The sequence below is a fragment of the Taudactylus pleione genome, unplaced genomic scaffold (assembly GCF_031769625.1).
Source record: "Taudactylus pleione unplaced genomic scaffold, aTauple2 ptg000538l, whole genome shotgun sequence".
In the NCBI taxonomy this organism is placed as follows: Eukaryota; Metazoa; Chordata; class Amphibia; order Anura; family Myobatrachidae; genus Taudactylus; species Taudactylus pleione.
Genome location: NW_028284940.1, coordinates 988456 through 1016427, shown reverse-complemented (window position 1 = coordinate 1016427; position 27972 = coordinate 988456). Strand labels below are relative to the sequence as shown.

At 40.6% G+C, this 27972-nt stretch overlaps 1 protein-coding gene across 3 annotated transcripts in view; it reads right to left on the bottom strand.

Annotated features, from left to right (window-relative positions):
• VEZF1 (vascular endothelial zinc finger 1) overlaps positions 1-27972 on the bottom strand; it is a 57843-nt gene that overhangs the window by 11476 nt on the left and 18395 nt on the right. For 2 of the 3 annotated variants that reach the window (XM_088451152.1, XM_088451154.1), the window contains exons 2-5: positions 21246-21970; positions 5969-6032; positions 3811-3997; positions 1009-1059 (exon numbers count right to left, since the gene is read on the bottom strand). In XM_088451152.1, the coding sequence (XP_088307278.1) occupies positions 1009-1059; positions 3811-3997; positions 5969-6032; positions 21246-21970 (1027 nt within the window). The remainder of the gene's footprint in view (positions 1-1008; positions 1060-3810; positions 3998-5968; positions 6033-21245; positions 21971-27972) is intronic. The other variant, XM_088451153.1, reaches the window with a different exon arrangement.

The window sequence follows — 27972 nt, the reverse complement described above, 5'->3', positions numbered from 1 at the left end:
TAGATGGATGGTTTTGGTTATAAAAGATGACAAATAATTTATTAAGCTAATTAGCACTAAAAAGAATACAATTGTCAATACTTCTCATATAGACATATATAAGGTGTCTAGGACATTCAGACATATAAATATGATATATATATATATATAAAAAATACGTATAAAAAATCCACCAAGGACCAATTCTGGATAATTGGGTACAGGTGTAGCTCTCTCTATGTAGTCCCACAGGAAACAATGGTTATTACCCCCTGAGGGCAATGGCAGGCTGGGTTTGTATAGGAAATTCTATATATCCCACTTGGGGAGAGACAAACTGAGCCAAAATGGTATGAATGAATGGCAACACCACTTTACCAGTTCTTGATTGGAAATGGCTGTTGGGAAATCCTCTGGCATCCAGCAGAGTAAAGATTGTGGGCTGAAGCTCAATAATGAGGAGGCATCCACGGCTGCAGTGGTAAATCCAAGATGTAATGTCCAAATGGAGAGTGTGTACCAACTATTCCTATTGAGGCACAGAGGTCCAGGTGGCAATAAATGACGGGTCTCAACGCGTTTCGCTGAGCAATGGCCGCTCAGCTTTATCAGGAGTGTAGTAACCATTGTTTCCTGTGGGACTACATAGAGAGCCCCACACCTGTTTTTGCTCACACTTCTCGAGGTGCAACTAACTCAATTTGTATCTAGTTGGAATCATCTATCACAAATTATTTAGTCATTTCTGCTTTACTGTAAATACTGGAAATGGCTTTGTATTCACTATGTTGTTCCTTCAAACAGTATTCTGACTAGTGGTTGCATTCTTTACATCAATATATACAGTAATAAATTAAACAAATTGTTCAAGGACTTAAGTTGCTTGGGATAACTTCTTAAAATATAATGGAACTGAAGTGTCAGTATAAGCCACCACTGTAATCAAAGTACAATACTAGAACACAAGTCTTACTATCCTGTACAATGATTATATGCATCTATTCATCTATATGTAAAACACTGAAATACCTTCATATTTGATTCTACAATGAAGTGGAGTTTGAAGTTCGTGAAGTTGTCCTAAAATTAAAAGGATAAAAGGTGACTATTACATTTGACTAGAAAACCACAATAATTAGTAAACTTGTCTTATTTTTATTACACTTAAGGTGCATACACACGTGAAGATTTTCTGTCCAACCATCCAACTAGTTGATTGGTTGGAATGAAAATCTGGTAACGTATGGGAGTAACTGATGATCAGCAATTTGCTCCTAAATGCCATAAAACAGATGAAAATGGTCGTCAGAAAAGTTTGATCTAAACATTTTGTTCAAACAGTTTTTGTCCATTTTCCGGTGTTTGGGAGCAAATTGCTGATTGTCATTTGCTTTCATACCTTACAACTAGTTGGATGGTTGGACAGAAAATCTTTACGTGTGTATGCAGCATTAGAGGCTAACTCCACTTTTAAGATATATTGGTGACCAGCACATTAAGAGAAAATGATCACTGGCAATGAGGCTGTGGTGTAGAACAAAATTATATGGTTATATGGGATGATCTAAAGCCGTGTATACTGATTCTTCTTTCCAAATTGGCTACTGATGCCTCATAAAGACAAAATCACCCAGAGATAGTGTATGCATGTATGGTATGTATAGAGAGAGAGATGGATAGATAGACATCATTCAAATTCATTTTTCCCCTCAGTCACAAGTGAAGACCATCAATTTGCAGTGGGACATTTCAATTAAAGGAAGATAGGTAAACAATATTATGGTCTGTACAAAAAGACGCCGCTTGGAAATTTGTAATATCCTTTAATTAATATAGCAGGTTTACTATACTATACAAAAGAGAATATATTGAGACTATATTGTATTAAGTCAAACATGTTACTAAAATGCCATATAAATTTAAAGTGTTCTATTACAAACACTGCATTTATCAAATTCTAAACTGAAACATACTTGGATATTTACTGCACAAACAAGACTTTTGTAAGCTGGAGTTAAGCAGAATTTATAAAGGAAGGCATTGTGGGTGCAAGATGCTGGCCTTTTCCATATATTTGGGTTTTGTGTGAGCAGTGTTCTCCCCAAGCTGTGTTTTGTGGGTGCACCACCCGGCAAGGAACACAGCCTACCACCTGGCACTTTGGGAGCCTGCAAGTGGTGACAGTATCTGTGAGCTGTATAAAAAAGACCAGATCCTACAGACTTTGCAGATTTTTCATAATCAGACGACTGGGCCTCTAATAAGAGGAGAATTAATAAATAAAATGTTATTTCAAGTTTAAATCATTAGAAGGTCAGGGTTTAAAACATTTTATTATTATGAAGGACCCCACCCGGCTACTTCTTGATGCCACCCGGCTGGAAAAACTTTCTGGGGAGAACACTGGTGAGGATATCATGTTTTAACATGCCGAGGAACTAGTGGATGCCAAAATATTTTTTACCATGTTCTATATAGTAATAAGCATTTCTTTCAGCAAGTTAAACTATCAATCCCAGGGGTCAATTCAAGTGCAAACATTGCCCATGGCCCCACAACTTGCCCCCCTTGCAGTCCAATCTCATTCTGGGCTCATGAATCTTAATACACAGCCCTAAGAGGCAGTCTCTTAGGGCTGCGTATAAAGATTCATTTCACAGCGAACAAAGATCTGCGGGTCCGATAGTACCGTAAGTGTGGCATAAAGCTGCACTTACTCTCTGGCGCATTTACTTGAGTCTAATGGAAATGACCCTCTAGAATGAAAACGGCTTCTAAAATGCATTTTCTATAAATCTGAAACACTTCTTTAAAAATGAGAAGTTAATTGTATTCACAAAGTCAGCAAAACAGTACAGGCAAACTAAAGATAGCATCCACTATGCAAATTACTTCAAAAATATTTATCATTTGTAATTTGTATCACTCCATGTCTTGTAATTTTAAATTCATAGTTAAAAGGAACACTAATGCAAAAACAAACAAGTACGAAATAGGTCTCTTTTCTATAAAGGTTGAGTCTCCCACATCCAAATATTCTGAAATACGGAATTGGTTTAGCATGACTGAGATAGTGACACCTTTGCTTTTTGATGGTCAATGTACACAAACTTTGTTTAAAGCACAAAATTATTAAAAATATTGTATAAATTTACCTTCAGGCTCTGTGTATAAGGTATATAGAATACATGCATTCTGTGTTTAGATTTGGGTCCCATTCCCAAGATATTTCGTGCATGATATGGTATGCACATATTTCAAAATACGGAATATTCCGATATCCAAAATGCCTCTGGTCCCAAGCATTTTGGATATGGGAGACTCAACCTGTACTAAGGGATTCAATGCTACCGGCTGCTCTTTCCCCCGATCACTTTGCACTCCTATACTGTATATGTAGCCATGCCCATTACTGTACTGATGACTTTCAGTCAGAATTTACGCCAAAGCCTCTGGCACAAATAAAACACAGGTTACTCAGACAGGAAAACTCATGTTTTTGCTCACACCTCTCGAGGTGCAACTAACCCAATTTGTATCTAGTTGGAATCATCTATTACAAATTATTTTGCCATTTCTGCTTTATTGTAAATACTGGATATGGCTTTGTATTCACTATGTTGTTCCTTCTTTAACAGCATTCTGACTAGTGGTTGCATTCTGTCCATCGATATATACAGTAATAACAAATTAAACTAATTGTTCAAGGACTTAGCTGCTAATCATGCATTTACTTTACAACCTATGTAGGTAGGTGTAATATCTACAGCTATAACGGTTGGCATAAAAAAAATATATATATATAAATATATATCTATCAGAAATATTTACCTTGAAACTTTTTACCTTGCTTACACGTATTACAGTTAATACTTTGACTTTGGCCATGTGTCTTTAGGTGACTGGTGATGTAGGCTGCACTGAGAAGTTTGCCACAGATATTACAAGACACCTTCCCCTCGTGGCGCACCATGTGTGTCCTCAGCCTGTCTTTCGTGGCAAAGGCAGCAGTACATGTCTGGTAGAAAACAAAATACTTTTAAAAATAGCTCATTAAATAAGCTGGGGCAAGAATCTTGAATCATTAGCGAGTTCTTGAGGAATTCTAAAAACCTAAGCAATTTCATCTCTGCATCCAGGTCACAACTAGTCCTTCTGTAGAACCCATGCTTTCCTTAATTGGATGGCCATTTAGGATCCAACAAACCCAATGCATTTAAGACATGTTTCAAGATGGTCAGAGTCCTTACGGCATCATAAAAAGATAAAAGCTATACAAGGAGTTGAACACATTTCGCGACAAATGTTTTTTCTTTTACAATTACATACAAAGAAACTAGTTTTGGAGACATGGTGCAGACAGTTTGTTGTTCTCATGTAACCCATTTACGTGTACTGGCTTTTATTAAATTCTGAGAAACAGGAAAAGAATCAACACTCCGGGAAAGGTGCACACTCCAGGTATGTATCTAATTAACTAATGGCTTAAAATTAACTTTTAATTAAAAGTTAATTTTAAAGCAATGTTTACCTTGATGTATATCTGGAGTGTGCACCTTTCTTGCACTACTCCTTTCCCTGTTCATATTTTTGCTCCTTGGTTCACCTTCAGACCCTTACAAGCCATTCATGGTTGTAATGCACAGCGAATTTACAATATTTATATCCTATATTATAGTTTGAACACATTCAGATTATTGTTATTACTTTAGTAGTTCATCAAGCTCATGTGCAGCTCCCTTCCCCTCTATTACAATACATTTTCTTGAGTTTTGTCAGCAACTGTAGCGTGACAAGACAATAGTCATGTGGCCAGAGGGAAGATAGTGAGGAGTAATGTAAAATATATAATACAGTGTTTCCCAACTCTGTCCTCATGGCCAATTCACAGTCCAGACATTAGGGATATCACTGCTTCAGCACAAGTCAGTAAATCAAACTGACTGGGGTTATTAAGCCACCTGTGCTCATGCATCGATATCCTTAACACCTGGACTGTGAGTGGGCCATGAGGTCTCGGTTTGGGAAGCACTTGTTTAATAGGAAAAGTGACAAAATTTGGACACTGGTGTTGCCAGTTGTGCCTGGAGAGGACACATGCATGTACATGGAGTTCCTAGTGCTAATACATGGAGGGAGCACAGGCTGGTATGCGTTAACTAGTACTGATTTGTAATGGGAGTACAGCCAGTTGTGTGGGGTACTGGCTCAGGGTGAGCATGGCGTGCTACTTGTGTAATATTGGACACCAGCTGAGCTGTATGAATTTATTTTGCAATAACTCCCCTAATATCATGTATTGTGTGCAGCTGGTTCTGCACATTTCTCCTTAAAAAAAATTCTGCTTCATAACTTTTGAAGAAATGTACTAAGGCCTAGATGCGTGAATATGTCATGATTAATGTTAGGTCATGAAGTGCTCAGAAGACACACAAAATTTTGGATTCTAACAATTAAAGTTTATGTTAAACTGTTACATAATGCTTTAACATGGGATATGTTCAGTATCCCAGGACATGGGATGCCGGCGCTTAGAACACCGGCTCCAAAATCTCCACACTTGTCACAATCCCGACTGCCAGCATCCTGAAGGTAAGTAGCGGGGTTGGGGGGAGGATTAGGCACTAGAGGGAGGATTAGGGTGCGATATAATGTGGCATATACATTTAAGTAAAAATTTTTGAGCTTGCTCATGTACGTCTTTTTGTAGGCCTTCGGAAAAATTAAATAAATAACAAAAAGCTCATACAGTATATTCCAGATGTGTCCATTTAGAGCTAGCTCATGGCCTTGTCAGAGATATGCACAGGACAATCATACATTACAGAATATCTGAATATAAAACATTTAAAGCACTAAAATGTTTTGCTCTACAAATTCTTCATTCTCCATAGAAACAAAATACTGAAAAACAGGAAATCTCTATATTTATTTGAAGCCCTATTGTAGAATACTGTGGTTTAGCATATTATACATTTTGCTTTCTTACTTGGCATTTGAAGGGTCTTTCAGTAGAGTGAACATGTTTCACGTGACAACTTAAATGATCAGGTCTGAAAAAACAAAATGGAATATTTTTTAACAAAATTCAAACAAACATTTAAATGTGATCACTGAAAAATAAAATTAAAGCTATATGGCACCTGCTTGAATTGGCATGCCGATTTAGAAGAAAAAATACCAGTGAATAACAGGATTGCTACCAATTCATAATAATTTGGGACAATCATTTCCCCAAATTTTCTTTCCAAAGTACAGAATAAAATACTGGTTCTTCTGACTACCCGTTTTGCTCAGCAATGTAGGATACTTCTTATAAACCTAAACACATGCACACGTGGGTGAAGGTGCTTGCGTGAAGGCATCAGGATTTGGCTGTATTTTAGTTCTTATAACTACCATTACATGACATAAAAAGTAGTTTTTTTCCTGGTTGTATATTATTATCCCGTTCCCCGTGTGAAGTGACATAACTGGTACCCCTTTTACACTAGAGCTAAAACCCGGGTTGCTTCTGGGTGTAAAAGGGGCCAGGGCTGGATTCCCGGGTCGAGGGACCGGGTAATCCAATCCAGGTTTACCCGGCAACAACAGGGTAATCCAATCCAGGTTTACTCCGTTTACACTGCAGGGTTTAACATGGCAACAACCTGTGAAACCCTGCAGTGTAAACGGAGCAATCTGGATCACGATGACCCGGATCGTGCCGCATGCCGCCCGATTGGCCGGCCTCAGTGGCGCTTGGCGATGACGTCATCTCAAAGTGTCCACTGCAACGCCGGAAGAGCTGGGTCACTGCAGACGTGGCTCCGGTGTGAACGCCGCCGATTCGGCAATATCCTGGGTCGGCGCCACAGTATTAAAGGATTAAGCTCCGGATCTGATCCGGATTGGAACCCTGTTCCAACCCCCGGGTCAGACCCGAAACTTTGGTGTAAAAGTAGTATGATTTGATAAGCCCTGCTTTGGAATGGTAACAATATGGACTTACAGAAGGGAAAACACCAGAATTAGAGTTTTTTTTTTTAAAGATGTGTGCCGACCCGTGTTTTTGTTTGACTTAGTCGTCTAGTTTTCGTTTTGCCAAAACCGCCCTCGCGTGTTTTCAATCTGTATTTTTTTTTAAATTGCTAATACAGCTAAAATCACATAAATTTGGTCCTATTTTTGTTCCTACAATATTGTGAGCTGACTGGCTAAACTAAGCGACAGAGCAGCGGCACAAACACACGGCACATTAAAAGAATACAGGACATCTATGAAACATTGACACAGCAGTGGCGAACAGGATGGCAGTTTAATAAACTATAAAAATGTTTGTCATCTATGCAAAAAGACAGTCAGCAATGTCCCAAAAAGCGCATAATGCAAAGAACAGAGGAGCAAGATGGAATTGGCCTTGGGCCCTTCCATCCAGCCACATGTTGTATATTAAACAGGACATACACAGTTTAACAAACCAATCACTTCAGCAACAGGGACTGCCACTTGTGGCTGAAGTGATTGGTTTGTTTGGGCACCCACAATACAAACTACCAATGGGCAGCTGACATTGCTGGCAATGATCTCTACATACAAACTGGCTCTACAGAGGCAAGATGTCATCGCCATCATCACCCTTGTCAGTGTGTACATCATCACACTATTAATTTGCCCCCGCTAGAAAACACCATTACAGGTGCCTCTGGACTTTGATGTAATTTCCGATAAAGGTCTTCCTTGTGGAAATTGTAGTTCACTTTGATGAACATCATCTTTTCCATTTGAAGAAGTAGCCTCCTTACACTGATCGCTGACAAGGTTCCCTGCTGAAAACTCTTCCGGAGTACACACTGGAGGGTGGGCAGCTAAAGTAAAGCATAGCAAGTTTGTGCAAGGGCCTACAAATTTTCCCTGCCAGTACTCAAAACAGACTGTCTGACTTGCCTATTTGGACACTATAATTAAAATAATCCTCCACCATGCTTTGGGTGGTGACTGTATCAGATGGAGTCGCGGTAGGTGCCACTAAGTTTAGGCAATTCTTTTAGGCCCCACCAGATGTCAAAATATTGTGTTGACTTATCTGCATCACAAGTGGGTCTCTTGGGAAAGCTCAGTTTTTCCTGGCAGCCGCAGTTGCTGGAGAAACTGAAGGAGGAGATGTAGTTGTGTCACGGGCTCCTTGAGCTGACAACTTGCTCCCCAGGAGCTCTTTGTATATCTTAAGATCTGTGTCCATTAAAAAGGAAAGACACGACATACGACTTAAAAACATATTGCTCAGATTTCAAGATGCAGACAACCCTTGGAACCTGGCGAAGTGAATAAAGGACTTGAGCTACAGGTCTGACAAACTGAAGGAGGGGTTGAAACAAAGTGATTCCTCTAAGTATCTCAAGCTGCTTTCCAAAAGTCTAATTTGGGGAATCCCCTGACTCAAGCTGGCAGTGTCTGAACTCATTTCAGAGGAGCACAACAAGCAGAGTATTCTCCACTGCACTGGAGTAAAGTACATTCTCCTTATGTCATGGCTCATTGTGTAGCTTTGGGTGCCTTTTTTACTGTTCCTCCATCCGCTGACGCATAAAAAGGGTATAAATCCACCGTGTTACTACCTCTTGCTTTAGGTGGTGGCAGGGCAAAAACAAACTGTTCTGGCAGGTGCTGCAATCTTTTACATGCAGCTTCTGAATGCCGAAAACAGACAGCAACTCCTGCTTGCCACTGTCATTTTTCAAAAATTCTGCACCACCAAATTGATTGTGTGAGCAAAACATGGGACGTGTTCAAAATCACCCAGCTGTAATGCGTTTGTTAGTTGCTGCAGTTCATGCCGCTGAAGGCAATACACCCACCCAGTGGGCTGTCAGCATGTAATCTTTAGTTTGCCCAGTTCCGCTTCCCCACATATCTGTAGTTAAGTGGACAGTGAGTACAATGGCATTTTGGAGGCCAATAATTACGTTTGTTTAAAGTCCATTTACAGAGCGGGAATTTCTTTTCTAGTAAAATGGAATCTAGATGGGATTTGGTAGCACAGGACCTCAATTAACGATCTAAAACCCACTGCAGTAATGCTGGATATTGGATGCAGTTATAATACTATCACAGCTGTCATAGCATCAGTGATCCGCTGTGCTACTAGGTGACAGCTGTCATACTTGCTTCCTCTAGCAAAGGATTAACAGTCAATTGATTTTTTTAATCTACTACTAGTAGTAGTCTTGTTCCCTTTCTGGGATACAGATCCACCCCCAGCAGCAAGTGTAGTGCTCAAGGATTCTTCTGAGGAATCCTGGATAGGGGAGTAGTCAGTTAGCTTTATCAAATTAGATGCAGGACCGATCATTATTGAGGATAATGATGATGAAGCGGTAGGAGATTACAACTAGCAGAGAAAAAGAAGCTAGCTGATGCTGGACTGCTTGTTGTTACTTTTTTAGCATAATTTTCTGATTTTGGTCAAAACTGTTCATGAATGTGCTGCAAACGTAGCGAGGAGGAGATTCCTAGATGATTAAGGTGGCTACCTCTACTTACTGTGGCTTTACAAACACTACAGATGGCAAGACAATTGTCAGGATTTGGGTAAAAATAATTGCACACATAAGAGGTGGATTTTTCGTCAGATGCTCAGACATGACAATGGCCTTCTCATCACAGGCAAGAACTGCTTCAACTGGTACCTCACTTACACAAACATCCTCATCATAAACATCTAAATTAGAACCAGTGTCAGCTACACAAATATCCCCCTCATCCTGTTGCACTTCCACCGTAGCATCCTCAATTTCTAAGTCTTCTTGACTTGTGCTGCTCATCCCCACATTGGCAGAGGGTGCAGAAATGGTAGTTTTCTCTACAAGTACAGTATCAGAAAGGTCAAGCTCACAAATAGCACTTGCATACACACAGACTCTCCTTAGGGATTGTTGACATTTCTCAACACCAGTGTTTGTTCCTCTACTGATATTACGGTTTTCATTTTTTTTGACACCTCTTCTAGACTCAGAGAGACGCTCTTGCATTGTCATGTGAGGCAGAAGTTGTCTGACTGAAAACAGTTGCAGAACTACCACTCAGAAATAAAAGAACAAGGCCTGAGCCTTTCCTTGACATTACATGTAGTGTATGGCATGTTGGCAATTTTGTGTTTTTCTGTAGAAAACTTTCCCTTTATTAAAGGTGTTTTATTCCTTTAGCAATGTAACATATGTATTTTTGGACTTTAGATGCCCTGACTGAAAGCCTCTATGCCCTTCAGCATTGGCTTTAGTAGATGACGTTGAAGTGGTATAGTCATGATTGGTGGTGGCAGCAGCTGTAGTGCTAGGTTGTTGTTCTACTGATTGATTGTCGTGCTCCATATCGACACCTGAAGTTTTTTCATCCAAAAAAAAAAAAAAAAACTTTTTTTTTTTTTTTTTTACAAAAATACTGGAGGTTCCCAGAGAGGTCTTCCATAGGAAATAAACCAGCATAGGTTATTAGTTTGCTTCCTAATGACTAAATATTCTGTGTGATCTGTGTCAAATATATCAAAGTAAATATGAAATGTAAATTATATTTAACTTTTTGGAGACAGTTTATGGATTTGTTTACTACTCTTAGGGGATGCATACACTGCACGGGTGCCCAAACGGGGCAACAATTGAAGTGCTCAGTCAGGCGCCCGATAGAAAAATTGAATTGCAGAATTACTTACTGAAGTATTGCGTCCTAATTATAAAACAAAGGGCTGATCCGCTGATTATCTTGAGGAGTGTACCTTCTCTGTCATCTTGTATACTGTGGAGTAACTATCTTTGTAAAGACATCTCATATGAGCAATAAATATCTATTTGCTTCAAGACACTGTCATCTATTTGCATCCTGTGATAACACCAGAATAGCGCAAAATACTATTATGTGTGAATGTTTTATGTTGAGCCTAGTGTGCCTCCAAGCCCAAGCAGTTCCAGGTATCGGTGGTAGAAGCTTAGGTGAAGTGGATTCATGTTCCAGGTGCTGGTGTAGGAGCCTGGATGGAATGCAGTGACAGGGGTCAGTAACAAGCAGTTAGCATGGTGAGAGTGGTGGAACAAGCCCATTCAGGTTTCTCAAGGACAAAAACTCATCGACGTACAACAAATCTGTGATTACCTGGCGGAGTGAGGTCATCCGGTCAGTTACATTGTGAGGAAACCGCAAATATTACATGCTAAAATATTTTATCTAGGAAATGCTGGTGTTTTGTAGCCCTGTGTGACCTCAGCCCAAGCATATCAACTCTTAAGACAACAATAAAAACATTAATTTTAGATGAAACAAAGCAAACCTAGAAGGATAAGTTCACCTACATTTTACCCCTCTATAAATCGAGTATTTCTATTTTGTGGAAAAATAGTATTATTTCCAACACCTATCAAATGGGTTTAGAAAAACAATCTGGCGAAAATTTTCAAATAAAAAATATCCGAAAAATGAAATACTAAGACCAAAATTAAATCCCTATTTGAAACACAACATAACATTAACTTAGAAAGAAATGCTTCTTGATGGTCGGAGTATGACCACCGACCATCCAGCTTCTGTAGCAACTAATTAGCCCCATGTGTCCGCCAAGACCCCCTGGAATCAATTCATGTCACATAGAGCTTCCAAACACATGGTACTATTTGTAGATGGAAAAAGCTTATTGGAAGAACATCACACTCTCATTGCCTCTTCACAGAAATCATATCTTTGGCAACATCTACATGAACAGTTTTCACTATTTGTCCACTTGACTATTGGCAAAAGGCCAGAAAGAAATTCAAACACAAAACAAAACACATGAAATGGGATGTATGTGTGTCTTTTTTTCCCCAAGTAGCCGTTTTTTTACTAGTATAAATATTTCCATTTTAAATTTCTGGCATAAACATGATCAGAAGCGCAAGGTTTTACAACCTGATGCTTCGTAACTAAACCACATATAGGGGTATTCAATATGGGTGCGATAACATCGTTTTTTGCGTTAATATCACTTGTTTTAGTTTTACACCGTATTCAATTTCAAAGACTTATCGCAGTTTTGAAAAGTCTTTGATAAAAAACGGTGATAACTTTTCACCATTGAATAGGTGTCGAAAAAAAGTGCAGAATTGGGGTTTAGGGGTGCAGGCTTAAAAAAAATAGCCTGCACCCCTGAGATTGACATTTAAAAAAGAACTGTGTCAAAAAAAGGTTTTAAAAAAAAATAGGGACACCCCAAAAAATGTATTTAAAAATTGGGGTGCAAAAAAAAAAAAAAAATGGGAAAAAAATTGTTAAACAATAGGGAAATAGGTTCAGGGCTATTCTGCAAGTATGCGGCAGATGTTTTCTAGAATAGAATTATAGCGGCAGGTGCACAAATGCAGAATTTTAAAAAAATTACTTTAGGGACACCAAAATATGCTAGTACCCATTTTCATGTACCCCAAATTTGATGGGACCACTTAAAAAAACAAAAAAAATAACCTAAGTGCTCTTCTGCATCACTTCTTCAATGTCGGAAAAAAAACACCTGCTGCGGCTATTTAAATCCCCCATAGTGTTCCCCCATGTTTTTACAACTTTAGGGGGTCTTACAATTATTTTAAGGAAAAATTCGTAACTTTATGCAAATCCAACTTCGGAGTTTCCCATTTTCGTAAATTTTATTTTGAATACGGGGATAAGCGGGAGCGCGCACCATACCTTTACGCAGAAAAAAACTCCAATATGAAACGTTAACTTCGCCAGGGAAGTTAACCTTTCATATTGAATACCCCTCATAATGTCTGTGTGGCAGTGATATGTTCAGTGTTAAAAACAAAAATCCCAGAGGTGGACATGATCTACCAGCTTGGACTACCGAAGACCACACAAGGTCATGCTGTTTGCAAAAAATGTAGTCATTCCCAGAGCTGTCCTTCCAAAGAGTAAACAAATAAAAAAGGTAAATAAGCCTTCTCTGGTTGGAAAAAAATGAAAAACAAAAATCTACCAACAACCCTTTTTCCACTATAAATCTCTGACGTTTCAGTACATGCTGTGTAAATGTGACAATGCTGCTCTGGTTTTCCTAGGACTTTGAACATTTCCCATAGGAGGTTGGATTAGGTGAATGAAAATTTCACAGAACGGGTGATAAATATGATGCAAAAGTAAAAAACAGAATTTAAATATAACATCATAACTGTACTTTCATTTATTCTCACATTAACTTTCTACTACAATTAAATAAAAAGGTTCAAGCGATAAGTCTCCTTTTGTTTCTTGGATGTAATCTGCCATGATTAAAGTCCTTGATAAGACCGAAACGGCTGCTTTTTGCACACTTCTGTGAGATGGTGTTTATGGAATAAAGGATATTCTTTTGATTAATACAAGTCAGTAGAGCTTCCCGATTATAACAAAAAAAATAAAAATAAATATATATATCTATCTAGATCTATACACACACACATACTAAAGTGCCAAAAGTCACGGAAAGGCAGTATGTAAAAGGTAAAGGTAGGTGGTGTCACCGTACTGTGTCGTTTCAGAAATGCCCAGACTACCATCAGTTGTAATCGGACATCTCGTGAATCACTTTGAACACTGGCTAGGCTGCTCATGGCAAGGCGATGTGAATTATCAGCGTTCGAAGGGAGCATGATAGTGGGTGCCTCACGGATGGGACATTCCATTTCTGAAATAGTGCGGACAGTCAACATTCCTTGAGCTGCAGTGGTATGTCTACAGGGAATACCTTATGGAAGTCAGTACCACCCACCGTGGACAGCACAGTGGCCGACCACGGGTGCTTAATGATCATGACCAGCGGCGTATAATCAGAACTGTCCATGGTAACAGACAAGCGACACTGGCTCAACTCACATCCACATTAAATACATGAGGTACCAGATGCATATTCATCAGGTAAGTGCAGTGTTCGTTAGATTCCATGGGATATGGTAGCAGAAGACCCACCAGAGTGCCTGTTAACTATGGCACCAGACACAGCGCCTCAACTGGGCTAGTGACATCGCTAAATGGACCCTGGAAGACTGGCAACATGTGGTGTGGTCCGATGAGTCATAGTTCCAGTTGTTACAGGCTGATTGTAGGTTGGGTCCGCTGGTCCACCTGAACACGTCATTGAATGGCAACCGCTATGTTGTATTACTTGATGACCATTTGCAGCCCTTCATGGACTTAAAAACTGCAAAAATTGTGTAAGTGGAATGGCGCTAGAAACACATTACAACATTGAAACAATGTAATCATAAATCATTTTATAAGATGCAAAAATTCAACGGCAATAATACTGATACAGCAAGGAAAAATATAATATTAAAACATGTACAAGTAAAACAGTGTCTCTGCGACAATATATGAATGAGTAAATAAAAATGAAATATTATTGCAGTTGCTACAGGTTAACAAAAAATGGGTATGGCTGTGTAAAGGTCCGTACAAGGAGGGAAAAGGCTTCCAGAAGTGAATGGGTGTTAATACCGGTAAACAGCCATAAAAATCAAAAATAAAAATAGGGTACCCTAAAAATGTAGCTGTGAGTAAGTCAGAGTGGTAAATGGACCGCAGCAATAGTGGCTAATGCTCACCCCTCGGACGTGATGTAGGTTAAGTCCAGAGCTGGATGCGATAGCAGCCTGGAGTGGAGACAGGCTGGTTCGCGGCTGGAAGTGCTGAGGGCTAGATGGCAGTGCAGATGCACACACAGGAGCACTGGAGCTGTGGACTAGACAGTCCAAGGCACAGCGGCGTGTGGTCGCTGGCGGGATGTAGCCGGGCTCAGTAGTGAGACAACTCTTTCCAATGATGGACGACCGGACTCCCAGTGGTCTGTGACTCTCTCCAGAGAGATGTAAACAGCGTGTTGATGGCTCACAGGGCTCGGCTGCAGCTGGTATTCCAGTCCTGTGATGGCTCAAACAGGACTCAAGGTGGAGAGAAATCCGGGCTGTGTGTCAAGCCGCTGGCTAAAAAAATGATGAAATGATGGGGTACTGGAGCAGTTGAATAGAGGAAAGTGGTCTCTGCAATCCTTAACGCGTTTCACTGCCTGTAGCAGCTTCTCCAAAAAGGCAGAATGAAACCATTGAATTCTTGCATCTTATAAAATGATTTATGATTACATTGTTTCAATGTTGTAATGTGTTTCTAGCGCCATTCAACCTACACAATTTTTGCAGTTCTTTGGCATTTTTTTGGTGCCTATTGGGAGTGGTGGCTTACTCCCAGGTGGAGGGCAGCTTTATACACATTTGTTATTCATTAGCGTTCCCGCTAGGCTGTTTTAACGGGGCGCAGCGCCCCCTGCCCTCCTTCTGGAGGGCAAAAAGCAACCTGCCCTCCAGGAGGAGGGCAAAAAGCGCCCTGCCCTCACAGCCTGCGGGTGCCGTTCTCACCCGCGGGACGCAGTGTCCAGCGGGTGGAGAAACATGCGGTGTCCCGGTCACCGCCGGAGAATACACGCCGGGCGCATGCGCCCGGCATCTATTCTCCCTTTCTGCAGCGCTTGGGGGCTGCCCGGCATGTCTGTGAGCGCCGGGCACGCCCCCAAGTATGACGAAAAGGGGACGCGTCTTATAGACACACCCCCTTTTCAGTAGAGCGCATAAGGTTGCCCTCTCTAGCTCCGGCGCCCTGCCTGCCGCCGGAGCTAGAGTTAACTCTAATTCATTATCATAATTACTGATATACACCCCTTTGTGGCGTTTGGTTTTTGTGTATTTTTGTTCTTCATGGACTTAGATGGAATATTCCAGCAGGATAATGCAGCGTGTCATTGGTCCCAAGCTGTCCAGAATCAGTATGAGGAGCATTCTGGAGAGTTCCAAGGAATGGTGTGGCCACTACGTTCACCCAACATGAACCCAATCAAGCATTTATGGGACATGGTGGAGAGGTCTATTCACACCCAAGATCCTGCACCTACAAATATCAGGTAGCTGTGGGAAACTATGCAGACCGTATGGGTCAACATCTCTCGAGAGGTCTTCCGTCCAATTGTGGAATCAATGCCATGTCAAGTTGCTGCACTTCGCCAGGCTAGAAGGGACCCTGCACAATACTAGGCATCTATCCCATGACGTTTAAGGTACAAGTGGCCCTTTCTTCACTTAAGTCGGGAGATGCAGGTTATGGCGCCATAAGCCGGGTGTTCAGTTGTGGTAACCTGCATTCTCTGACTTAAGCGCTTGCTGCAATGCCGTTAGCGCATGTGTTAAGCCTGAAACCAACATTGTGGCATTAGTTTATTCTGATTTCTACCCGGACCTCACGAGGGTGCCAGCAGAAAAATCCTCTAGTCAGGGTTAACAGTGCGACCAATTGAATAGCTCCGAAGACTCATTCCCGGCGCTATTCAACATCACAATTAATTGAATTCCCCCCTTATATGTGTGTGTCTAGTGACAAGGAAGGTCATGCTTTTGATCAGATTATAGCAGCAACACGACAGAGCATGTAATCCCCAAGCTCTTTGAAGTACTGTGTAGATAGTGTACACCATGCATCTTTAATAATGCCCACAAGTCCCTAATATTCGCCAGTGGTAAAAGCCTGCCATTGACAGCATGTTGAACTGCATCCCACCTGTGTTTAATTGGGTTCAAATCTGGCAATCAAGGGGACCAATTCATGATGCCAAACTCAGAGAAATGCTCCTCCTGCCATAATGCAGCAGCTATGGACCTGTGCGGTGGCGCACTGTCGTGCTGAAACAGCACGCTCCTGTCTGAGTGAATGCATAAAATTATTAACAAGGATGGTACACATCTTTAGCTGGTTATCTGCAGATCTATCAGGGGCCCTAAAGTGTACCAGCTAAAAAAATAAAAAACACCATAAAAAAAAGCAACCGCCACCCTGGACTGTCTCTTGTTGGCTTGCAGGATCCATTGCCTCATGGGGTTTTCTCCACATGTGTAAACTTCCATCTGCCTGAAACAGTATAGTACTTCAAATGCGGAAGATACCATTTAATTGAGGGGTGTGGTGGCATGTACAATTTACAAAACTCCCCAAGTAGTTGTATAGATAATATTTATATAGTGCGCCACCTCATTCACCAGTATTGGTGTTGCTGCTCTAAAGGGTAATTACCAATTCCCCAAAATGCAAAAATGTGAAAGAATCTAAAAAAAAAAAAAAAAAAAAAAAAAAAGAGCGCCTGAACTCCAATGGAGACAATATACAATCTGCAACTCTCCGTTAGAATAATAATTTATGAATAGTATATATTCGTGTTCACTCTAGCTCCAGTGGCAGGCAGGGCGTCGGAGCTAGAGAAGGCACTTCCGCGCGCCCGAAAAGGGGCGTGGCCATTGAAAAGGGGGCGTGTCTATAAGACGTGTTACCTTTTCGTCACTCTTGGGGGCGTTCCCGGCACTTATGGATACGCCGGTCAGCCCCCAAGCGCTGTTTACTGGTAGAATAGATGCATGCGCCCAGCGTCTATTCACCGCACATTTCCCCACCCGCGGGACACTGCGACCCGCGGGAGAAGACTGCACCCGCAGGCTGTCTTATCGGTGCGCTGCGCAGTGAGGGCAGGGCGCTTTTTGCCCTCCAGAAGGAGGGCAGGGCGCTTCTTGCTTTCCAGAAGGAAGGCAGAGCGCAGCACCCCACTAAAACAGCCTAGTGGGAACACTAGTATATTAAATCTACCATAAAAAATAGGACTAATAATCCCACATAAAAAACATATGTAACAATATTGCACAGATAGAATATTTAGGAGTTTCATATGAAATAATTTCATGCAAAGTAAGACATTTTATCCAAATGTATCTCTTCTGTGCTCCTTTCAATGTATCAAAAGCACTTTGCAATAGAGATTTTGCTCAGAGAAAACCCTGAAGGTCTCTTTCAATAGTAAGGGTATATCCGTGGAGAAGGGGAAAAAGGTGTGTACCCCACAAGTCTTTGTACATGCCTTTTTACCCCTTTATCCACGCATATCTGCAAAATATAATTGGAACCAGCTCACTTCTCATTAACAGCCAAGCACATGATCATCGTTCTATGGAGCATATACATTAGCAATCTGAAAACCACAATTGAACAATTTGAAGATTTATTGCCCGATCTTAGAATCTCCCAATCTAGCAATCTGCGCCCATACATTATAGATCGTTTTCAGTGATTTGCAGGTCATTTTTAGCAAACACAGATCTGCCAATCATTTTATTAGTAACGGTCTGCAAATCTGCTGATCATGTCCATACACTAGCAATCTACAGCCTCAATCGATCTGTGAAATCCAACATGTTAAGGCCCCCATACATCAGTAGTGTTCACTCTAGCTCCGGCTGCAGGCAGGGCGCCGGAGCTAGAGAGGGCAACCTTGTGTGCGCGCGTCCAAAAACAGGGCGTGGTCATGAAAAGGGCGGTGTCTATAAGACGTGTCCCCTTTTCGTCATACTTGGGGGCGTGCCCGGCACTTACGGACACGCCGGGCAGCCCCCAAGCGCTGCAGAAAGGGAGAATAGATGCCAGGCGCATGCATCCGGCGTCTATTCTCCAGCGGTGACCGGGTCACCGCACGTTTCTCCACCCGCGGGACACTACGGCACCCGCAGGCTGTGAGGGCAGGGCGCTTTTTGCCCTCCTCCTGGAGGGCAGGGTGCTTTTTGCCCTCCGGAAGGAGGGCAGGGCGCCGCACCCCGCTAAAACAGCCTAGCGGGAACGCTACATCAGAGATGGATTTCAGCAATCGTGCAATTTGCAATCGATTGTGTATAAAAATCTAAACAATTCCAATCACTTTTTGGTTGCAATCTGTGAAGCCCATACATTTCAATCAGCTTGTCCAACATGTTGGATTTCACAGATCGATTGGGGCTGTAGATTGCTAGTGTATGGACATGATTAGCAGATTTGCAGACCGTTTCTAGCAAAATGATGGGCCTTTCAAGATTGCCAGATCTGTGTTTGCTGCAATCGATCTGAAAATCACTGAAAAAGATCTGTAGTGTATGGGCGCAGATTGCTCGAATGGGAAATCCTAAGATCGGGCAATAAATCTTCAAATTGTTCAATTGTGGTTTTCAGATTGCTGATGTATGGGGGCCTTTAGACAATCTGATTTAACAATTCCAATCACTTTTTGGTTGCAAACTGTGAAGCCCATATTGTACATTGCAGATTTTTTTATACAATTTGCAATTTGCAGAATTGCCACAATCGATTGCTGATGTATGGGGGCCTTTACCCCTGAGCAATACCCCAGCCATTTATTTTGCTCTTGCAGCAAATTGTTTAATGGGAAAATATTGGCTATTTCAAGATGGGTACTAGTGTTCACTCTAGGTCCGGCGGCAAGCAGGGCGCCGGAACTAGAGAGGGCACTTCCGCGCTCCCGAAAAGGGGGCGTGTCTATAAGATGCATCCCCTTCTCATCACTCTTGTGGGCGTGCCCACAACTTACGGACACGCCGGGCAGCCCTCAAGCGCCTGGCGTCTACTCTCCGGCGGTGACACATTTCCCCTCCCGCGGGACACTGCGACCCCACGGGTGAAGACGGTACCCGCAGGCTGTGAGGGCAGGGTGCTTTTTGCCCTCCTTCTGGAGGGCAGGGTGCTTTTGCCCCACTAAAACAGCCTAGCGAAAACGCTAGGTACTTTATTACCTGGTAGTATGCCATATCCATTATAGCCCTTGATGTTGTACACTGTATTTCCTTAAATATTTCCAAATAGTGATCAATATCAGAAATACTAGTGTTCCCAATGTTTTAGCGGGGCGCCGCGCCCTGCTCTATTTTAAAAGGGCAAAATGTGACCTGCCCTTTTAGCGCCTTTGACCTGCCCCACTAAAACAGCTTGCCCTGAGCTTTCGCCACCCGCGGGCCACAGTGTCCCATGGGTGGGAAAAGTTGCGGTGACCGATCACTGCCAGATGAATAGATGGCATGCACATGCGTATGGCATTTTTTCAGCATGATGGGAGAGCTTGGGGGAAGCCCAGCACGTTCGTAATGCAGCGTAGCCACAACTCTATTACGACATCGTAATCCGCAATTTGCTCAGTAATCGGGCACAAATCGTGCAAATTAATGTCGGGAACGACCAGCGATGTGCGCTCCCGCTGGTCGTTTCTGACATCAATCATCGTCCAAACATGCTGGTCCATCTGCTGATGACAGATTACCCATGTTCGGGGATGAATGATGTGCCTACACTGAACGTTCAATGTAGGCACAGCATAGACTGTGAAACGACTGCACGATTACAATGTCAAAATCGTGCAGTCATTTCACCGTCTGCTAGTGGATACGCACCTTAAGTGTGACGAATTGGGGGCATGTCATAAGGGCACACCCCCTTCTCCACTCTGTCACACCCCTTTATGGAGCGCGTGTGTAGATACTATGTGCCCAGACCCTCAGCACTGGCTAGCGGTAACACTTCATACCTTACTATGATTAGCTGTTACATTTATAGCAAAAATACCAATTGATCATACTGCTCCCCTGTACCTTGGTTATTAAGGGGTCATGGTTCTCACAGTTACTGATAGGTGTACATGTATACTATATTAGTATGACATTTAACATGTTTTACATAATTATAAAAATATATGACCTAAAACAAGATTACACAACCCTTTATACTACAGGGCAGTGTTGGCTAACCTTGACACTCCAGCTGTTGTGGAAGTATATATCCCAGCATGCCCTGCCACAGTTTTAGCATACCCTAATAGCAAAACTGTAGCAGTGCATGCTGGGTTATGTAGTTCCATAACAGCTGGAGTGTCAAGGTTAGCCAACACTGCTATAGGGAATAGTGGTTGCAAGGGTGGAGAAAGCCGGTAAACACCCAGGTTAAGTCGCCGACTTAACTGCTTCCCCCGGCGCTATTCAACTCCCAGTGAATTGAATCGCCCCTATCGTGATTATATATAAGGGAGGAATAGAGGTTACCATTGCAGCAAAGGACTTGTGTTGAAATCCAAGCAGGGTGCTATGTAGAATTTGTACATTCTCTGAATAAGCTGTGGAAATTCCTCCCACACCCAAATCAATAGTGGGAGGTAAATTAGAAAGTAAGCTGGGCAGGGACTGATTCAGTAAGCAACAGCAATACATTTGCCTTGGATACTTATCAACTCATTAGTTTTCTCAGACTAGCTTTTATTTCTAAATCATGTTGTCCACTCAAACATTGACCTCCATGTAGCAAAAGGTTTAAATATCAGTTATAAATATGAACTTAAAGTGGCTACACCATTTCTCTTATATTTTCTGGAGTAAAAAAAACAAATAAAAAAAAGTTGGACATACCTTGAAAATCCTTTTCCACAAACACTGCAGGTATAGGGCTTTGTAATTCCTCCTTCATGAGATCTTACATGATAGGTCATGCGGTCCTTTCTCTTGAAACGTTGATTGCAGACTGGACACTCAAAGGGTTTCTCATCTGAATGGGATAGCTTGTGCCGATTTAGATGATAAACATCCCTGAATGCCTTCCCACACATCTCACACGCATGGTTTTTCTTAACAGGTTTGCTAGGCTTCTTCACTGGCTGAGTAACGGGCATAGTTGGGATACTAGCGCTGGCACTAGGAATTGTAGATGAAGACGATGTTGTAACAGTCGACAGTATCCCTGCAATTGTTGAAACCAAGGAGGTTCTACTATTATCTCCTGCAATAGTTGATATGAGTGGCATGACCGGTGCAGTCTGTGTTTTCTTTGGTCGTGACACTAACTTAATTCCGGTATGACAGGATTCATGGCGCCTTAAATGGTAACTGTCCCTAAAGGCTTTGCTGCAATAGGTGCACACAAAGGAAGTTTTGGTCTTTTCTTTCTTTACTACAACATGCTCTTTTAGACCCTCCGTCTGAAGTTGGGATTTTTGAGTTATTGGTAAAGGTAACATAGGTTTTTGATCAGGAGGCTCAACCGGAGCTCCCAAGAGTGGCAGCAAGCTGTTCTGAGCAGCCTGCTGTTGATGATGGTGATGGTGGTGGTGGTGGTGGTGGGACGACGCTTCATGAGCCTGAAAATAGTAAAAATAAAAAAATCTATATATATATATATATATATATAAACATTTTCTAATAAAAGATGCAATCATGTAGCATAATGAAATTGTTGATATACAATCATAATGTTAAGAATCACTTGGTTTCCGAAATAAAATAGTATGAACTAAACTTGTAAAGAAAAATAAAATAAATAAAAAAAAATATATGATATTGTAGATGTACCCAGCGCCAACAGCAGAAAAAATGACCACCTTATAACCCTTCTGGGTTTATAATGACTCGCAGTGTATTGCACTCCTCTATTAAAGGTGTCAGCTCTTAACAACAAAAGTCTGGTGGTGCTAGCCACCATAAATTAAAATAAAGATAGTGTACACAAAGGTTGAAATGTGAGCGACAAAAGTGCTTAGTACACTCTATTATCTATTTAAATAATTCAGTAAATCTGTGAAAAACGCTTAGTAGTTCATATGTAGTGTTTTAAAACAAAGTGCAAAAATAAACACAAAGTGCCAAGTGAATAATTTAACCTCAATAAATAATATGCAAGTGAATAAATACGTGTTTAAAATAATAGAATTATATCTAAATTTTTAAAAATTTAAAAATTTCCGGAGGCTGATCATACATCCATGAACTCTTCAATTTCTATTTTATCTAAAAGATAAGCTTTTTTCAGTTTATTCCTCCTTTTTATCCTATGTATATTATTTATTGCTATGTTTTTATGTACTTTTTCATGATTGTAGGTGTCATATTTATGAATTAAATAATTTTTAAAAATTTAGATATAATTCTATTATTTTAAACACGTATTTATTCACTTGCATATTATTTATTGAGGTTAAATTATTCACTTGGCACTTTATGTGTTTATTTTTGCACTTTGTTTTAAAACACTACATATGAACTACTAAGCGTTTTTCACAGATTTACTGAATTATTTAAATAGATAATAGAGTGTACTAAGCACTTTTGTCGCTCACATTTCAACCTTTGTGTACACTAAAAAAAATATATATTATATATATACACACACCCTTCAGACCTAGGGCCGAATTCAATGCCGCGATCGGCGAAAACTCCATAGGCAAAAACAGGCAAAATTTTTTTTACAGGAAGTGCAAATTCCATATTTTAATACAAGTGTGGGGACTTTGGGCGCCCCTCCCCTCCCCCCTAATTACTAATTAGGCAAAAAGAAAAAAATCTTAATTTACCCCAAAAGAGACATGTAATTTTAAGTAAACAGTTTTGGAAAATGGGGCTTAAGTACCGGGATAGGTATTTTGGGGTGCTGTATGGATGGGACAAGTGTTTTCAGGATTGCAGGAGGCTGCAGCAGGTGTATTTAACTTTTTTATTCTGCACTTTACAAACCCCAAAATATACTAGTATCCATTTACATGTACCCCCAATTTAACTACAGCAATTATTTTTCCTAAAAGACATTGCTTAATATCATTTTTCAACACTTATGCAAATATTTATAAAACAGCCCTTTGACTCAAAATAATTCCCTAATTACTTTTATTATGGCTAATAAAAAACACTTCTATATTGATTCCCCAGGTGAGTTAGGCATTATGATTGGTACAGACTGATTTCCCCCTTAAAAACTGACCTTTTCGCCAGTTCCGCTATTCGCTGCATTCGCCCATATGCATTTTCACCTGTTTTACAATGGAGTAGGCCAAAAAGTGGGTGCGCGCATTGAGTAAGCAGGCAAAAACTTTGCCTCAAAAGACGTGAATGAGGCGAAAACATCTCGCTTTTCGCCGCTAATTGAATCCGGCCCATAACATTAAGACCACCTAATATTGTGTAGGTCCCCATCATGCCCCCAAAACAGCTCTGACCCATAGAGGCATGGACTCCACAAGTCCTCTGAAGGTGTCTTGTGGTATCTGGCACCAAGATGTTTTTGTGAGGTGGGGCCTCCATGGCTCTGACTTGTTTTTCCAGAACATCCTACAGATTATCTAATGGATTCAGATTTGGGGAATTTGGAGAACAAGTCAACACCTTGAACTCTGCCAAGTACAAATCATACCACACCAAATCAACACAGGGTTCAGACCATTTCAGATTATAATGAAATTTGGTATATTAATTGACTCCTTGGGTGTGAAGATAAATTCAAAATATTAGGCTGATATGTACACTGGTTTTTACGTTACATGCCTTTAAATCTGCCATTTTTTAACGAAAAATTTGCCATTAACAGTTTTTAGGCCGAATGTACACCATTTCTGAAAAGGAAATACTAAAAACAAATGAAATCTTCAGCCAGTCACAACCATCAAGTAGCACCATCCATCCAGAGCAGCAGCACCAAATTGTAATGATCTGTAGTAAGCTTTCTTAAAATATGTGAAAGACATAACATTATCATAAAAGATTTTAAATATTTTAGTCATATACATCAAAGGGATTAAGGAAATAAATAAAAAACTAAAGAACAGGCCTAGATAGTCCAAAGTGAGTAACTTATGTAGCAGATGATCTCAAAATAAAACTTTGGGGATTTAGTAACAATATGAACAATCTGAGTTTTTTAAAAATATGGATTTTTGGAGTAAATCAAAATTTTGATCAACCTAAGATTTGGGGGGTTTCTTTACACCCATGGGAGGTATTTATTATACCAAATTTCATTGAAATAGAGAATGTAATGTAGATTTTTTTTTTCCAAATTGTGCATTTGATGTGCAATGACCAGTACCTCAAATCATTCCTGAACAATTTTTGCAGTGTGGCAGGGCACATTACCCATTGGGGCATACCATTGCCATGAAGGGGTGTAACAATGTTTATGTAGGTGTTACGTGTCAGAGTAACATCCAAATGAATGCCAGGACCCCAGGTTTCCCAGCATAACATTCCCCAGAGCATCAAACCACCTCTGTCGGCTTGCCTTCTTCCCAAAGTACATCTTGGTACCATCTCTATCCCAGGTAACCGACGCACAAGCACCCGGCCATCCACATGATGTAAAAGAAAATGTGATTTATCAGACCAGGCCACCTTCCACCATTGCTCCATGGCCCAGTTTTTACCCTCACAAGCCCATTGTAGGCGCTTTCAGCAGTGGACAAGGATAAGCATGGGCACTCTGACCGTTCTGTGGCCACGCAGCAATCTAGGATGCACTGTATTGTTCTGACACCTATCATAGCCAGCATTAACTTTTACAGCAAATTGTGCTACAGTAGCTCTTGAATGTGAATGGACCAGATAGGTGATAGAGATGCTTTTTCCCAGTCATCTAGCCATCACAATTTGGCCCTTGTCAAAGTTGCTCAGATGCTTATGCTTGCCCATTTTTCTTATTGCCAATACATCAACTTCAAGAACTGAGTATTCACTTGCTGCCTGATGCATCCCACCCCTTGACAGGTGCCATTGTAACAAGATAATCAATGTTATCCACTACACCTGTCAGTGGTTTTAATGTTATGACTTGATGGGTGTATATAAATAGCTTCTGTTTTCGTACTTCTCAGATGTATATAATCAATATAAAACATTGTGAAATACTGAATGTAGGCAAACATACGGCAACAGTTGAAGTCATTGCTCAATGAGGTAACGGAGGAAGAAGTTTTTGGACAATCTTGGAATGATTACTGTAAATGGCATTTTAGAATAGATAATTTTATCTCTTATGTATAGGTGTTTAATAAGAATTTAAAGATAACTGCACTAGGAGAAAAAAAAGGATACAGACAGAATAATATTTTATATGCAGGTAGAACCTACAGTTTTTAAATCATCTAAATAGGCCTAAATATACTCAATTAATGCACATACTCTTACCATATATTTACATATATAGAACACTAAATGGGCACCCCTAATAATTTTCAACTTTACAATTTATTCTGTTTGATATTATGATAAGTCAGACCTGGAGTTAAAATAAATGGTAAAATAATAATTAACTTTTTATAATTTTTGAGTGCCCATTGGAGCAATTCAATCGTCCAAAGTGGCTAAATCCGTTTAAAGTACTGCTTTGGGCGGCCAAAGTGCTGTTTGGGCACTCAAAGTGCCGACTTATCGCACATCTCTGCTCGCCATCTCAGGAAGCTGCAAGCAGAAATGTGTACAGTAGCGGCTATTCGCACATGAACAGAGCAACAAATTGCTCCAATAGCCGCACAAAAGAAATAGCCATGGTAATAACAATTGAATTGCCCCATAGAACCATATTTATGGGCAGACACTATACTGCACATAAATCTTTATATTAAAAGCATAATAGTTATTTATATGAATTGATCCAGAAAATTTGCAAACTCGCTTGAGGAAAAACTAAATATCTACCCACATATAGGTTGGCCATAATATCCCTTTAATCCGGGAAACCTATGAGTTACACAGGTCTGGGGCTAATTAAATTCATGCCTTGATGTAACCTGGTTTTAAGCAGCCCCAGAACCTGTGTAATTCATATGTGTCCCAGATTAAAGGAATATTATGGCAAACCTACCCATATACACATTTCAGAAAATAAGTTGGCAGGATCAGTGTCCCTCCCATCTTCAGTAACCTGAGCCTTTAAGGCACATAAAATCTATACTGAAATAAGGTTGTCATAGGCTTAAGTTATCAAAGATCTTTTGAGATTCAAAGTACTTTTCTTAGAATGATGTGCAAGTAATGGTGCATACACACGGTCAGATTTTTCCTTCAGATATGAACGATAACGATTTAAAAATCGTTCAGTCGTTCATATCTGAAGGAAAATCGTTCATATCGGACATGCCTGAACGATGGACGATCAACGATGCGCGTTCCCGATGGTCAGATAACGATTTCTGACATCTGATGTGTTTGCAGTCAGACTTGGACGATTCCATTCATTTTAATGCAGTCAAAAATTGTTCAAATCTTTGGTAAAATCGTTCAAATCGTTTAATCGTTCATCTGACAAATCTGACAAGTCTGACAAATCTGACAAATCTGACCGTGTGTATGCTCCTAATACAAATTACTGGTAGGAGATACCACTGAATAAATGCTAAACACTAGGTCAGAAATACAAGTCACATTTTTTGTTATGTCCAGCTGTAATAAACAGTGTATATTGTGTGAGGTAGCTCTCCTCTCTATGAATGTAGTAGAAGGGGTTTACTCTATAAAACACAGTACGAGAATTTCTGATGATTAAAAGGGAAAATATTCATTTTCACTTTATGCTTCACATACGGTGTACGAAAATTAATGGTATATAAATCTGCATCATCATATTTTCTAAATCTTTGAATAAGCCTATCATAAGAAGAAAATAGAAAAAGGAACATCTTGTGCAATACCCTAACCCCCCCCTACCCCAACCATCCAGGGGGTGTCTTACCCTAAACCACCCCCCCACCACCACCACCGCGGCTAACAGCTAGAAAGCCCCGCTTACCTTCGGTCGGAAGGCTGTCGGGATTACGTCGTCGGGCTAAAGATAGGGCAGATGACATTGCTGACAATGATCTCTACATACAAACTAGCTCTACAGAGGCAAGATGTCGTCGCCATTATCAGCCTCACCCTCATCAGTGTGTACATCATCTTCTGGAATCCACCATTACAGATGCCTCTATTTTTTTTTTTAACGTAATTGCCGGTAAAGGTTTTCCTCATAGAATTTGTAGTTCATTTTGATGATCATCTTTTCAACATTTTGAGGAAGTAGCCTCCTATGCTGATCAGGTTCCTAGATGTGCTGAAAACTCTGAGTGCAAGGACTTAGGTGAGTATAGGATTTTTTTTTTTATTTTTTTTTAACAGGTACACCCATTGGAATTCTACTTGGAGAAGGAGACAGAACAGCTGGCAGCTGGTATGTGCGAGTGTGGTATGTATGTAATAACACTGTACATGTATGTGTGTATCTTGTGGTTTTTGTTTCACTATTTTTTTTTTTTACAGCGGGTGTATAGGTGCCTGTCGCCTGCTGCACTTGTAGTTCCACAAGTGCCGAAGGGCAGGCAGGCTGGCACCTGTAGTTCCACTG